Source organism: Ochotona princeps, chromosome 2 (genome assembly GCF_030435755.1).
Source record: "Ochotona princeps isolate mOchPri1 chromosome 2, mOchPri1.hap1, whole genome shotgun sequence".
In the NCBI taxonomy this organism is placed as follows: Eukaryota; Metazoa; Chordata; class Mammalia; order Lagomorpha; family Ochotonidae; genus Ochotona; species Ochotona princeps.
This window is the reverse complement of record NC_080833.1, coordinates 64044888-64060006: the sequence shown is the minus strand read 5'-3', so window position 1 is coordinate 64060006 and position 15119 is coordinate 64044888. Positions and strand designations below refer to the sequence as shown.

The 15119-nt window shown below is 41.0% G+C and overlaps 1 protein-coding gene across 1 annotated transcript in view; it reads right to left on the bottom strand.

Moving 5' to 3' along the window:
* The window catches only part of ST6GALNAC5 (ST6 N-acetylgalactosaminide alpha-2,6-sialyltransferase 5), a 167597-nt gene extending 152803 nt beyond the window's left edge, over positions 1-14794 (bottom strand). The window contains exons 1-2 of the mRNA XM_004582111.2: positions 14547-14794; positions 13532-13753 (exon numbers count right to left, since the gene is read on the bottom strand). Of these exons, the coding sequence (XP_004582168.2) occupies positions 13532-13753; positions 14547-14561 (237 nt within the window). The 5' untranslated portion in view covers positions 14562-14794. The remainder of the gene's footprint in view (positions 1-13531; positions 13754-14546) is intronic.
* Positions 14795-15119: the final 325 nt, after the last annotated feature.

Here is a 15119-nt window from a genome sequence, read left to right as displayed (position 1 = left end):
GTGAAATCAGACTGTCTTCAGGTGTGAGCCCTGAGCAACTTGAGAAATTTTACAATCTTAAATAATGACTCAGTACTGTACAAAGTAGACCCTATTCTTCTTAGTCTGGATAAACCAAATTCTCAACTATGCAGGCATCTTCAATGAAATGGAAATAAGAGATCTTGGAAACAGGTGATCACTCTTCTGTTCCATGGCCAGTGCTTATCATCACCCATGCTTGTCTTAAGTCTGTAAGAACATTTGATACCTGGCATGGTCAGTGATGATAATGCAGTGGTGTGTGTGTTGGGAGGGTTATTTTCCAATCTCTCTCTTTTTTAAAGACTTATTTATTTTTATTGGATAGTCAGATTTACAGAGAGAAGGAGGTAGAGAAAGATCTTCTATTCTCTGGTTCACTCCCCAAGTGGCCACAAAGACCCAAGATGAACTGATCCGAAGCCAGGGTCCTGAAGCTTATTCCAGGTCTCTCACCTAATAGTCTTAAGGCTGTGGGCCATCCTCTGCTGCTTCCCCAGGCCACAAGCAGGGAGCTGGATGTGAAGTGGAGAAGCTGGGATACGAACTGTTGCCCATATGGGATCCTTGTGCATGCAAAACGAGGACTTTAGCCACTAGGCTATCACGCCAGGCCAATTTTTTCTTTTTGATAGGAGTGCCAAGACGGGGCAAGTGTTGTCCATTGCCTGAATCCTGACAGCTCATACAGGTACTGGTTTAAATCACAGCGGCCCACTTCCAATCCAGCTCCCTGCTAATGTGTCTGGGGAACAGTTGAAAGTGGCCCAGGTGCTTGAGCCCTTCCATCCAAGTTAGGGATATTCAGGACTCTGGCTTTGACCTGATCCTGGCTGTTACAGTCAACTGGGAAGTGAACCAGCAGATTAACAGACAATTTCCCTCTCTCTCTCTCATTTTCCTCTTAAACAAATAAATTCATAAATAAATCTTTTTAAAAAATTAATGTCAAGAAATCCAAAGTTTTATAAGGGTTATACTATTTTTAGTTTATAAGATTTCTGGAGATTTTTCATTTTACACTTCTGCTTTTTAATGATTATAAATTGATCATAATGACCATTTGTTACTTTCAATATATTTTAAAACATTGCCATTTATACAAGCTCTGACATGGCAGAGCTCCTAAGAAACCTGGATACAATATTTTAATAAAAACATTCTGTTACTAAGTGAGCTAATAATTAAGTCAGGGGAATTTAGAGCTACAACAATGAAGCTGCAATGCAAAGCTACCCAAAGAGCAGGCACTGAAGACAGCTAGCACTGTAAGGTAATGGATTGATGCTTAATCAGGAGTCAAGCATTTCAACAGTCACAAGGCTGAAAAGAAGACATAGGCTTTGAACTAAGCAATCCCGAGAGACAAAAGGATCCAACTGGAAAATAAAAATCCAGCCAGCTAAGGGACCTTTAAAGGAAAAAAAACCCGTTAGTTCTCAACTTAGCTATGAGTACAGAGGGGAAAATATCTGTCCCTCTTCATAAAAACTGATAATCTGATTTTTGCTCTATAGTTACAGCATCCACAGTGTGCCGAAGGTCCAGATTTATTTCAGATTGGCAACTTTTGCTTGGTAGAGCCTCCGAGAGCTTGGCAAAAGCAAACACAATCTTTCTTTAGAAAAATACATTTTCAACTTATGTTAGTGAGGATTTCCTAAGACACAGTCCCGATGAACATGAAGTCACAAGAAATATACAAATCCACACAAACTCAAGTAAAGCACATTTGCTTATTTTTTAACAACTAGAGTTAATGAGCATGGGGACACTTTTGTCAAACATTACCCTCCAAAAGCATCTGAAGTTGCATATTACTCAGCTTTGAAAGACTTACTGACTAATCAAAAAAAAAAAAAAAAGGAGAGAGAATCTTTCTACTCAAAATCTTAATTAGAAAATTAGAATAGGTCAGATGAAATGTTTGCAATGTTAAAATCTTTCCTAAATAAAGGCAAAAGTACTGGATAAAGTACCTAGAATGTGTGTGGGTCCCCATCTGCATTGTTGCCTCAGGCATTGCAGAGTATTAGGTGCCAAGACTAGATATACATAAAATGTAAAGTCCTTACACTGGAAATTAATAGGATGGGAAGATATAAAAGGCAAATACTAACTAAAAGAAATCTCAAACTCTATTTTAACATAGGTAAAGCAAACACCAAATGGACTTAAAATCTTACACACTTTGAAAAGCACATGAGATGCTTATATTTACTTTAAAATTAGAAAAAAAAGAAGTGGGTGACAATCGACTGGTTTAACTGGTAAGATGCTTGTTTAGGACATCTCGCATTGCAGTGCTGGGGTTTGGGTTTTGCCTTCACTACTTCATGTTAATATACACATTAGGAGAAAGAAGGCGGTGGCTTCTGCAGATGGCCCTTTGCCACCCTTGTGCAAGACCTGGACTGAGTTCCTAGCTGCTGGCTTTGGCCTGGCCCAGCCATAAGTGCTGTGAGCATTTGGGGGAAAAAAAAAACAGTGGATGAGAGATCCGTCTGCCTGTCTCGCTGCCTCTAAAACAAGCAATTCAACGTAAATTTTTTTAAAAAAAGAATGCAATAATGCAAAAGTGTATCAGAATAAATCAAATTTTTATCATTATTTATTATAAAGTGTTAGGATGATGATGGCAACATTTCTCATTTCCTTTTTATATATTTTTTAAAATTTCATCCAAAAACACCATAGTACCAACTAATTAATTGTTTGTAGTTTCTGTATTTATTTACACATATGTGTGTTTAGGTGGGAGGAACTGGAAGTGAGAAAGCCTCCAAAGAGATCAGAGCTAGAGACTGAGATATGGCCATAGAATAGGAAATGGGGAGGAATTTCCTCAAAAAATTATTGTGAGCATTACAGTTCATTGCTGTGTGTTGTTCCCAATACCCCAAAGTAGAAATGATCTATTTGAGCATTGAAAGATGCCTGGAACAAACTGTAGAATACCCCACACTGGGATATTATTCATCCCTTCAAAAAGAATGGGCATCTGTGTCTCTAAAACAAAATAAGCAAATTATAACATGTAAAAAGTTGATGGTACACATTTTGTAGCTGTGAAGATGACTGGACCTGAAAGACAGAGGGGGAAGTGTTGCCATACACAATACAATACAATACAAAAGTTCAGGAGCTTGTACACAAGGAAAGAAAGGAGGTTTTTTTTTTTAAGTTAGTAGAGGTGTATATGTATTTTCAGTATTAGTAAGTAGAATTCAAAATAAATGTGAAGATATTTCTAACCCTAATTGAACTGTATTTTGGCTTTATATTGTTAAAAGATAAGTCTTCATAATTAAAACCTTAGAAAAAGCTAGCTCCCTCCTTTATACCAGTGATCATAGTGTTAAATCAATGTACACAGAGACCCCATGTATCCAGCTCATATGAACAAAACGCTGAAAGAATGCATATAAAAGTGTCATATATATATATATATATGCATTATGGTTAGGAAATTCATTAGCATATCAACAGTAGAAGTAATGTGCTAGTGGTAGGTTTATAATTAATTGTTACTCTCATTTTTTAAAACGTTTTGCCATTTTGAGAGGACAATGCGTGTATACACATCTGCAACAGGGAAGGGAACAGTGCTCGCTTCTCAAAACCAGCATTCTGAATCATTGTTACTTGTTTCACATAGTACAGTAGCAATGAGTCAGAGGAAGCATTTTCCGGATAGAAGGAATTGTGCATTCTTATGCGATACCCCTGAGGGTTGGTGTTCACAGTTTGGCTCAAAACCCTAGAAGATACACAAAGTAAGATTCTGCTCCATTGCATCCTTCCAAGCTTCCAAATGTTTGAATGCTTTGTGTGCTGATTATGAATGGTCCTTTACTTGGCAGATCTGTCAGTCCACACCAAGATTTACGATTCCCTAGGTGATCCGAGTCATTGATTGTGGAAGCATGTTGCGGTGTTCATACCACAGCAAAGAAAACCTCCTTCCCCAGATGTCCTATGCAGAAAAACTTATTTCTGACTACTCCCTTTTCCAATAGTCTGTTATTAAACAGCACATCAAACCACAATTAAAGGTAATGATGTCAATATAACTGTGAGAACCTGGCAAACACCACAGAGCCCATGACATAACTGCTTTTTTAGCACCAAATCAATGCTTCATGCCTGAATGTTCAGCAGAGTGCTTCTAGTTACATGGAAGTGCTTCTAGTTTCTCACTCCACTCTTAGTTGTAAGTATAATTATGTTATTTCAACCTGTTAGGGTTTGACTGTCTTCCCTTCAAAATTCAGGGGCTGCCAATGTGATATGATTAAAGGGTGGAACCTTTAAGAGATGAACAGTAACAAGAGGAAGTCTTCTTGGTGAATAGGATGAGATGCCCTTAAAGGGGATGAAGAGAGAGAGAAGAGAGCAAGCTTGTTCTCTCTATCTGAGGACATACTTCCTCTGAAGGAAGGATCTCTAAACAGATGTTAAATGCTGGTGCCTCCATCTTGCACTTCCTCTAGAACTGTGAGCAATTAACTTCAGTTCTGTGTAAAACACCCAAAATGTGGAATTCTGTTAGAGCCACATCAAATGGACCAAGACAACCCTTTGCTCCTGCAGGCTTACACAGCAGGATAGCTTGCTTTCCATGACATCTTTCTCTGCCTTATTTCTGAACATTTGGGTTAAAAACTCATTACACTTAAATTGTATTTTAAACCACACTAAATTCTTAACAAGAAAAATGGGCATAATTCTTCAAACGATTATTGATGGCAAGCACAAAGCAGAGTTTTATTCACGTGGCAGGGACATTGCTAATGGGGAACACACACAGGTGCCCACAGTCCCCTTCCCATGCACTGGAATAAAAGGAGTACATTATTGCTTGCTCCACGCTATTTGTTCCAAATCTGTACATGTGGAATAAAGATGAAAGGAACAAGCTTTACGATGTTCCGCAAACAGTGAAAGCAGATTCCATGTCAGGTAATGTAAGAAACTTGGACACATCCCTGACAGCTGCCTGTCAGGTGTGACATTGCTAAGCAACTCCAAATATGAGTCCCATAAAGTTGGAGTTCATTCAGATGTACAGTATGAAGTTTTATTCCCAATCAAAATCTTTGGAATAAATTAGGAACCAGACACCTTCTTGAAAAATTTTACATTACTTTATGACCAGTTTCCTTCTTATGCTAGTGAAACAGAAACTTTTTTTTTTTTTTGCTTACATGTTATTACCAATCTTAAGTGATTTAAAGCAATGGCAGGAAGCGAAAGGAGAGGAAGCCCCTCTCTACCCGATGCTTTCAACAGACCTCTATTCAGTAAGAGACATTATGTAAGTTATTCAAGGTTATTCAAGAATAAAGTCTTCTCTCCACCCTGTCCCTACTAGAATAATTGCATGACAAAGTCTCTGCCAGCACACTTACTGCACACCACACTGGCTCTGCTGCAGGTAGAGGGTTCAATTCCTGTTGCTGCCAGTAAACATTATGGAGTCTCCACAAAAGCTTGCATCAGCCCTAACCATAATGACACTGTTTCTTGTTTTGCTCAAGTTAGCATGCAGTATTAAGATGCATGGTGAGGTTCAAAATTAGACAAAAGTTGAGGCACCATCTGTGATCATCCTCAGACTCGCTCTACCACTGATGGAGAGGCAATCTTGAGCCTCAAACCTTCTGCTGTTGGAGAAGCTGCATTTAAGAGACACAGTGGGAAGAGGCAATGGCAGAAACACAGGGTGGGCAGAACGTTAGGGGTCTTTGTACCCTGTGCATTGTGTCATTCACTCTAACCACAGCAACACTGTGCTGGGTAGTTGTTTCTAATAACCAAGGAGTACTTCAACTGACCCCATTCCCAAGCCAGGTTCATCCTCTGAAACACACACTGACAGAGTCACTCCTCTAATTTATCTTTAAAGCCTTTTCTAGAGGCCCCAGAATAAGTGCCAATATTGGCAGCATATAAATGTACTCAGATCTGCATGGAAATAACTTCTGGGGAAATGTTAGAACAGAACTACTAGAGCTGGATCTTAATGAGTGATTAGTTCTCTTTCTAGCAGAAGAAAGGCGAAGGGGTATTCATTGCTGAAGGAAAAGCAGAAAAGTACAAGTTGTGTTCTCAGAATATGTGCAACTTGGACTTAGGAGAATTGTGGGAAATAAGATTGGAGATGTAGTCCATGAAGACCCTCTATGGCCTCGTGAGCTTTCACAAGTAGTGTGAATGTGCAAGGAACCATGCAGATCTGTAAGTTAGAAGTGCAACAACACTTGTGGTTTAGCCATTGGAGTCGTCCCACCAGTGCAATTATTTTCCAGAATATGTTTTCTCATAAACATATTTTACCTTTTTATTTCAGTCTACTTCAGAGTACACTTGAGGTTCCCAGGAATTCCAGATATCTCTTCAGTCATTAAGAGAGACCAGGAACATTTCCTTTTAAGATTGAATTATTTAACTATCAAAGTAAATTTCTCTACCAGAGGTGAGATGGTTTCCTACTTGTCTCTAGCGCAAGATTTACCTGTGAAAATGTAGGAGTTTGTGATATCTGCAGAATGGCAGCTCTTCACCCAGTTGCTTAACTGAGTCTCCCGATGAAGGCCCCCCGCACCCTGACCATGGAGAAGCTAATTCAGCTAAATAAGGGATCTGGCTGTGGCATTTCCTGAAACTAATTAAACATGACTTTCTTTTTGGCTTAGTTTTCATTTTAAAGGCAAAAGTCAAACTGCTCCAGTGGCATTAGTACCAAGCATGGTACTAACGTTATTCCTTCAGAATGTCCCATGGTGCAGCCTTCACAGTACCCATTGCGATGTCAGCTGGGAGTGCAGGGCTGTCTTTAACTATCCAGAGGCATATTCTCACATTCATTTCAGAATAATAAGATGTTTAAATATTTATTTCTTTCCAATAACTGGGCAGGCCAGAGCTCTTCATTTTAATAAATTCTATCCAAGTAATGTTGAGTCACTGCTTAGAAGATATTGGCACTGAATTTCCCTTATGGTAATGATGTTTGTGTCGGTGATCCACATTTATCCCCAGATCTGCTGCTAACCTGTAACCTTGGGCAAATCACATGATCATTCATGAATTCCTTTTGAAGATTTTTAAGTTTTCTTTCTAGCTCTGAAATTCTGAGTATGCTTGAAGAGATCTGATTAGTACAAGAAAGTAAAAATGAATTAGTTACGGAACCACAAATCGTGGCAAGAGAAATTGGTATTTATGATGTTAAGCTTTTTTCAGTAACTCCCTATGGTCAGAAATTCTTGAGGTAGGCTTATTTTAGAAGAAATTTAAAATTTTCATGTAGATATACTCACTCAGTCAACAAAGGATGTATTGAAAATCCATTATATGCCAGAGAACATGTTAAATGACAGGCACACAATGACAAAAAGAGGAGGAAATACTCTTGACTTTTAAGAACTGTTCATTTAGTGAAGCAATCAGTCAAAATAGAATAGATATTATCATGGGGTCCTGGTTATGGAGATAAAGCACACGACTTAGATCTGACTGGGCTACCAGCTGGGGAAAATTTTCTTGAGGATAGGCTAGGTTGAGAATATGCACCCCTGTGATTCATATTACAAAACCATATTGAATACAACATACAACAAGATATTGGTTTGTCCCAAGCTCAGACTAAGTAATCAAGAGAACAGGAGACTGTGGGAAAGTCTCTGAATAGATCTCATACGTGTTCTTACCCAAATTTTATCAATCAGTTGGACATAAACTCACTGACCCTCAATTAATTCTGTTGGATCAATGCTGTTTAAGACATGATAAGTTTTCTCTGTGCTTTCATGTTTAAGATATTACAAAGCCATAATATTAATGGTATATAAAAGGGAAGCAGGAGCTTTTCAGCAATGATTTGTTGATTGATGACAGATTTCAAGTTTTCAAAGTCTTTCTAATGTTTAGTCTCCCTTTGTCATTGTATTTTCAGGTCAGAAATTATGCACTGCCACCTAAATCCTAGAGGTTATAGAAATTCATCTCCATAACAGATGCCATGCTTCCAGGATGAAGCCAATTGCAAACATTTTGTCTTATGGCCAATACAATTATATTCACATTCATCATAACTTGAGCTATAAGATTTAGTTTCGATAAAGTGATCACCATATGTTGCAGTCACAGTTGAACCATATTAGCCCCCTGAAGAGTCCAGTAGAGTGTATGTCACACCAGTGGAAAATTATAAAGAAGTTTAATATTTTGATTTTAAAATTAATCCATGTTGTAGTTGTTTGGATATCCAAAGTTTTTCTCTGTAATTCATTGCATGCCACACACACACACACACAAACCTACAGGAGGTCAATAAATAGTGGAATGCTGCTTTGAAAATTTCATAGTCACAAATATTAATAGTATTTAACTTACTTTATACGTGGATAAAGATCACAGATATTTCCCTCTTTCACTGTTAGTGCCTTGATTTATTGCTTCTTGGATTCATATTATTATTCAGTACTGACTTTATTAATTAAATTTCCTTGCTCCTTTGTCTTTTCTCTGCAGTTAGATCAAAGCTTCTTTGATGGTAGGGACTGTGTTATTCCTTCAGAATGTCCCATTTTCAAACCACTATTCCTCCAATGAGTTTTTAGTAAGAGTTACAACTAACCTTAAAAAATGGGCCTGGCATGATAGCCTAGCAGCTAAAGTACTCGCCTTGCACATAACGGGATTCCATATGGGTGCCAGTTCTAATCCTGGTGTTCCCACCACCCAGCTCCCTGCTTGTGGCCTGGGAAAGCAAAGGAGGACAGCCAAAAGCCTTAGGATCCTGCACCCATGTGGGAGACCCGGAAAAAGCTCCTGGCTCCTGGCTTCTGATCAGCTCAGTTCCGGCTGTTACAGTCACTTGGGGAATGAATCAATGGATGGAAGTTATTCCTCTCTGCCTCTCCTCTCTGTATATCTGACTTTCCAATAAAAATAAATACATCTTTAAAAATGTAGACACAAATTAACTGCCGAATTATAGATGGTAATAGCTAAACATTGCAAATGTTGATTCTTGAACTTTATGCATACAAGTATTATGAGAAGCTGTTAAATTCTAGATTGCTAAATCTCACTCTCAAATATTCTTATTTTATATGATTTCCTCCTCTTATTCCCCATCACCATTACTTTTTAAAAATAATTTTAGGAACAATGAGACATCCTAGGGACTTTCAGTGCACTGAATTTCTTACAAAGCAAGAATTTGACAACAAAGGGAAATAACCTGTCTTTCCCCACTCAATCCTCATCTTCTTTCCTTTAGTAAATATTGATGACACAAGTATCAAGTGACAGTTCCTTTTCTAGATCCTGAAGTTATGCTGAGGTATAAACACTTTGTGGTTCCAGGAGTTATCTTCATGTTAGGTGGATGATACACAATGAAGAAAAATCTTTAAGATGATAGGAATCACTAAGTGTTCTAAGGAAAATGCAACAGAATAATATTAGGCAGAATGACTATAAAGGAGGGAGCATTTTAGAGAGTGTGATTCATAAGATGATCTGAGGACCAAATGACTAGAAGACACCAAATGGTGCAAATGACCTTGGTAAATAACTTCTTGGAAAAACGGAGGGTTGAAGAGAGGTCCTGAGGCAGAATGAAGATCAGAATAAAAGGCAGCAAGCCTGAAATTCAGAGTGAGCCAAGTGGGGAATATTCCTGTGGAAACCTCCAACATTTCTGGCTGTCATGGAATTAGGAAGTCATTGCATTTTACTAATTGTAATGAAAACACTTTCAGAAGAAGCAAGCACATTACTGTACCCCTCTCCTTGAAAAAAAGTTCATTTCATGATTTCTCATGGTTGATACTTGGTGGTAGTAGGATTTCAACAACATTAGCAGTTTACATTTTGTGCTACTTATGTATTGAAAATCAGATCACTTTGAATTTCCTTGAGATTCAAATGATTTCTCATTCATTGGCTAACTCAAACACTATAAATAGGGTCTACTAAATAATGTAAATGTGTACTTGAGACTTCATATATATTTTTCTAAAGGAAGAATATGACATTGTATTGTACATGCTTTTTCTAATTTGAGATGATTTTTCAATTCTTACATCGATTCATCTTATTGCTGGACATCTAACAATATGAACAATAATTCTATTACCATTAAGTGGTTTTGATCTGCCTGAATAACTAAATGCCTAAGGAAAGAAAGGTTCAAGGGCAAACATGCTATTGGCTTGCATTAAATCCATCCTTGGGGACCACTTCTGAAGTAAGGAGATAGCTGTTCAGCTTCAGACCCAATTGATCACTCATGATCTTTCCATGAACCATTTAAGAAAAGGGCAGCCCAAGTTGACAGAGGGCCCTCTGTGGAAAGAATCTTCCCACTAGGAATGGGGATTGGCTCAGTCTAATTTCACAGGGTCTACCAGATAGCACATGACTTTACACAGGTCAGATTTGGACTAGATGCTAAATCTCATTCCATGTCCCCTTCTACTCTATTCTACTGCAAGTCTAGGAACTTTCCACTGAGAGTTGCATGACTTAATGTGTGTGCGTGTATGTATTTTAGCTTTGTTAGACATTATATTACAGTTCTAAATGCAGAAAATTCCCAAGACCATAAATATCAGCTACTTCCTTTGAGTCTAGCCAACCTGATTGAAAATCCTGGCTTCCAAAGATTAGTAACAGAATTCAGACACACTAGTTGCAGTGAAAAACACGTACAAAATGGCAATGAGTTGGTATAACCTTTGTGGAAACAAGTCTAGGGAGAGAAGGAGAAGACTAGCAAACACACAATGAAATGCCTTTGTATCGCAAGAAGGCATTTCATTTGGTCACACTGCAATTACAATTGTAGCTCACGTTTGTTAAAGAAGTAGGGAATCTGACCAGAGAAATTGATATTTTAAGCTTTAACATATACTGTTCATCACTGACTTGACTTGCAGCGCATCTTTCAACAAAAGCACACAGTGATTTAATCTCAACAGTAATTCAGGCAGCAGCCTGAGACAAGACTATCATTGCAGACAGGCTGTAATTTGTGAAATTCAGGTGCTGGGGATTAGGACCACCTGTTGAATTTAATCTTGGAGTTATAATGTTAATACCATCATGTAGCTGAACATAAACACTACATATTTATCAAGTCTTTGGGACCTCCAGCTATGTTGATGTGAACATTTTTCAAAATAGTTTCTGTAACTCTCTCCAGACTCTGTAAATCAACAGCAAATAAAAAGTCTGTTGGATTTCTGATTCAATATGCAGCAGCAGATGGCTTGCTGGACATCACATTCGGCATATCCTATAATTTTTCTGAGACTTGATGTGAAAGTGAAAAAAGAAAAGATGAAGAAAAGGAAAGCATTCCACAATCTGAGCATCAACAGCAATAGAATGTGAATGGAAAAGCTTTCATTTCTTACCGCGCCTGGCACAACTGGGGGAAAATACTCCTAGCCATATTGTGACAAATTACAAATTACTCTGCATAGGCAAGACTATAAGATCTCAAGCAAAACCTAACAAAACAATAACTTTTGGAAAGGACTCAAACAACATTTTACATGCACCTTCAAAAGCGGCTTTCTTCCCAATTTCCATCCAGTCACATGTTAGTAGCATAAGGGTTCACTGATTGCATTTTGAGTGGAAGTTTACATGTATTTCAGTGGGACATTTGTGACAATCCTTACCAAGAAAGCATTGATAATTTAAAATGTGATTTCTCTTTCTTTCTTTTTTGCTTAGGGTGGCACAGCAACCTTTGGGTATGGAATTTTGTGAGATATTGGTTTTCTAGGAAACAACTCCACCAGAATTGAGAATTATATGTGAGGATCTCTCTGACAAGAATTCCAATATTTACAATAGCATCCCTGTATATTACAATAATCACATAGCATCCCTATATATAAAGCCCCTTTTCAATAGATTATTTTGATTTTCTTGTTGAAAGTATTAGGACTCTAGGCAGATCAAACAACTCAGCAAATGTGCATTTTGATGCCCATGTTGATCAAAATTTTATAATAAATGGCTTCATACGAAAATCATTTCCACAATAGCTATGAAAAGCTCCCAAGTTCAATGTGTTCATGATACATCAATTATAAATAGCACATTGGTCTACCATCAGAATCCAGTCTACGCTTTCCTAGGACTTTGTCTTGATGTGTTGCTTGCACAGCTGGTTACAGAGCATGCAATCAACAGTGGCTAGGAGAGAACTGTTTTTATAAAACTGATGGTCCCCTGCTGCAGAGCGGATCTGTATCGCCCCTATCTCCAACCCTACCCCGTCCTAATCCCTTTCTAATGAATTTGCTCCCTCTCTTCTGCTTCCTTGTATTCTTCTCAGACCAAAGTCTACATTTTCAAAGAAACTTCCCTGGCTCCTTCCAGGGAGTAATCTTTCTTTTTACTACAACCTTGTTGTACTAACAGTGTAGATCCAGAATTCATGCATTTCTATATCAGTTTATCTATCTATTTACATGTCACAAAGATCCTTAAAGGCTGGATCCTGCCTTAATTCTTTTTTTCACACCCCAAATCATTAGCATTATGCTCAAGTGAGTGACAATATTTGTCACTTTAAAAAAAGTTTGGCTTTTTTATGCTTGCTAAGAGCGATCTTTTCACACAAAAGGAGCATCTGCTAAACATTACTTTGGTTTACAATCATAGATTTTTAGTACAAGAAGTGAAATAATTGGGATACTCCAGAACATTCTCTAGCTATAGACAGTAGAAACAGAGTGGAATAGTGTTTTACTAAGTATATATATTAGCAATTTCTGATAATGAAAGATACATTTAAACTGAATTAAAATAACTCCAGGATCAGGAAACTTGATTAGGATTCTCCCAGAGGTTTCCACACTGAGACCAGAGATCTATTATTCCAGGGAAAGCAGGCTCAATTAAAAAAAATTCATCTTATTAATTATTAGCCAAGCCATGAGACTGCTTCCTGAAAGGCAGAGGAAAACAGGCTTTCAAGCCAGTGAGGCTGTGTTTGTGCCTCAAGCCATCTGTGGCAGCGTAGGCACTGTTTGCCCAGCCCTAGGAGGCCAAGTCAGAGGGGCACCTGAGGTTCCCAGCAGCAGCCTCCTGCTGGTGTCCCTGTGGGATCCCTGCTGGGATTGGAGCCCCTGCCATCCTGGCTTGCTCCCACCAGGGCGCGACTCGGCTTTAGCAGTCAGACATGCCCTGGCAGCCGCAATGATGGGGACCAAGTGGGGGGTCCAGAAACAGGGCTGGTTCCTATAGTGGAATTAGGTCCGTGGTGTACTCAAATCACCCGTTTCTCGACAAAACTTCGCATTCTTCTCCAAACAGGAATCCAAACCCGATCTGAACTAGCCAACCCACTCCCGAAGATCCACTCCCCTTCCACCTACTCACAGTGCCTCCTAACCCCGGGAAAGGGGAGGGAGGCTCAGGTGCGCGGGATTCCCAGGAGGAGTGGCGCTTGGGTTGGTGGGCGAGCCGTCACCTTGTGGTCCGCCACGCTGAGGTATCCTTCCAGCTGCCTGGGTTTCGCTGGGGCCCCGGGGCCCGGCTGGGGGCTGCTCTCGACCGCGGGTTGCGTGCTGCCGGTCACCGGCTGCTGCTGCTGTTGCGGGGGCCGCTCCTTCAGGCCACCGAGACTGCTGTACACGAGCAACAAGCTGGTGCACATGGTGGTGAGCGCTAAACACACTGCCAGACCATGGCGCTGCGGGCGGGCGGGAGAGAACAGAGAAGGCAGCTGAGCGCCGGACCTAACGAGAGCGCCCAGCAGGGACCCCGCACGGCGCTCACACTACCAACAGGTCGGGGGTTCCCTCGGCCCCCGCTCCCCACGCTCTGCCGGAGCAGAAGAGATACAGTATCCGCGCAAGGCACAGTATGCTCCCAGCGCGCCGCGGCTCTCGGCCACTACCGCACCCAGATGCCTCGGTAGAGGGCAGGTGGTGCACGGCGTCCGGCTACGGGAGGGAGGGCGCGCCGGGGACCGGGGCAAGGGTAGGCTTGCACTTTGGGAAGGAGGCCCAGTGCCCCAGCCTGGCTGCTGGCATCTTGAGCTCTGGCATTCCCTCCTTCTTGGACCCCCGCGGCGGTTCCACCTAGGCGAGCCTTTGCAAGTTTTCCACCTGGCAAAGGAAACCAAGAAAGTCGGCAAAGGTACCCCTTACCCGCCCCTCTTAGTTTTTACCAGGCTGTTGCTTTGGGGCATTCCTCATCTCAGCGGGGACCTGCCGGCTCCTCCACAGCTCCCGCAGCTCTGAGGTCGCCCCTAGGACCTTTCCTGGGAGAGCCAGGAGCCCAGGCAACCCGAGTTCCCATCCAGGCTGTGGGATTCCCAGCCGGCACGGGAGGCGAAGCGGAGCAGGTGGAAAGTTGTCCCTTTGTATCAGTGGACCTCAAGTCTTAGGGTTCGGTGCCCCAGAGGCTCCCTGGTACACCCCAGGGTTGCTGAGCCCGAGGGTCTCCGCCTCTTGTCAATGGAGTTGCCACAACTGACTCACCATCAGGGTCTTCATTTTGGGCACCTTTTATGTGCGGAATCCTCAAGCACACGCATCCGGGGCCACTTTTTCTAGGAGGCTTTCCATGGTGGGTGATGGGCGGAGGCGGCTCTGATTCTCGCCTGCGGCTGGCCGCGGCTGAGCGGGCGCAGGAGCGTGGGGACACGGGAAGCTCCGAGGTTGCAGAGATTAGAGACAGAATTAAAACTGAACCGGACCCTCGTGGTCTCTTGGTGATCTACACAACTGCCGCCTGCCGCCGCCTGCTGGGTCCTAAAGACCTCTGTATCCCCCCAACCTCCCAGTCCCCCTCTTCCCCCCCCCCCCCATCCCCAAAGCAATGATCCCTTCAGGCAGCAGAAATTTCCGGGGCGAAAGTGTTAACCTTGCCACTGTAGCCACTTCTTGGTCCGATCGTTTATTTATCTTTTATGAAGTCATCAAGCAAAAAAGGAAGGAGGACTTGACTACATTCTGAACGTGATAGCCATTTGAACAGCTTCAAACTAAATTTCCTGTTTGGTGGTCTGGATAAAAAACAAGTCATCCTCCCAAATGTCAAAAGCTCTATGA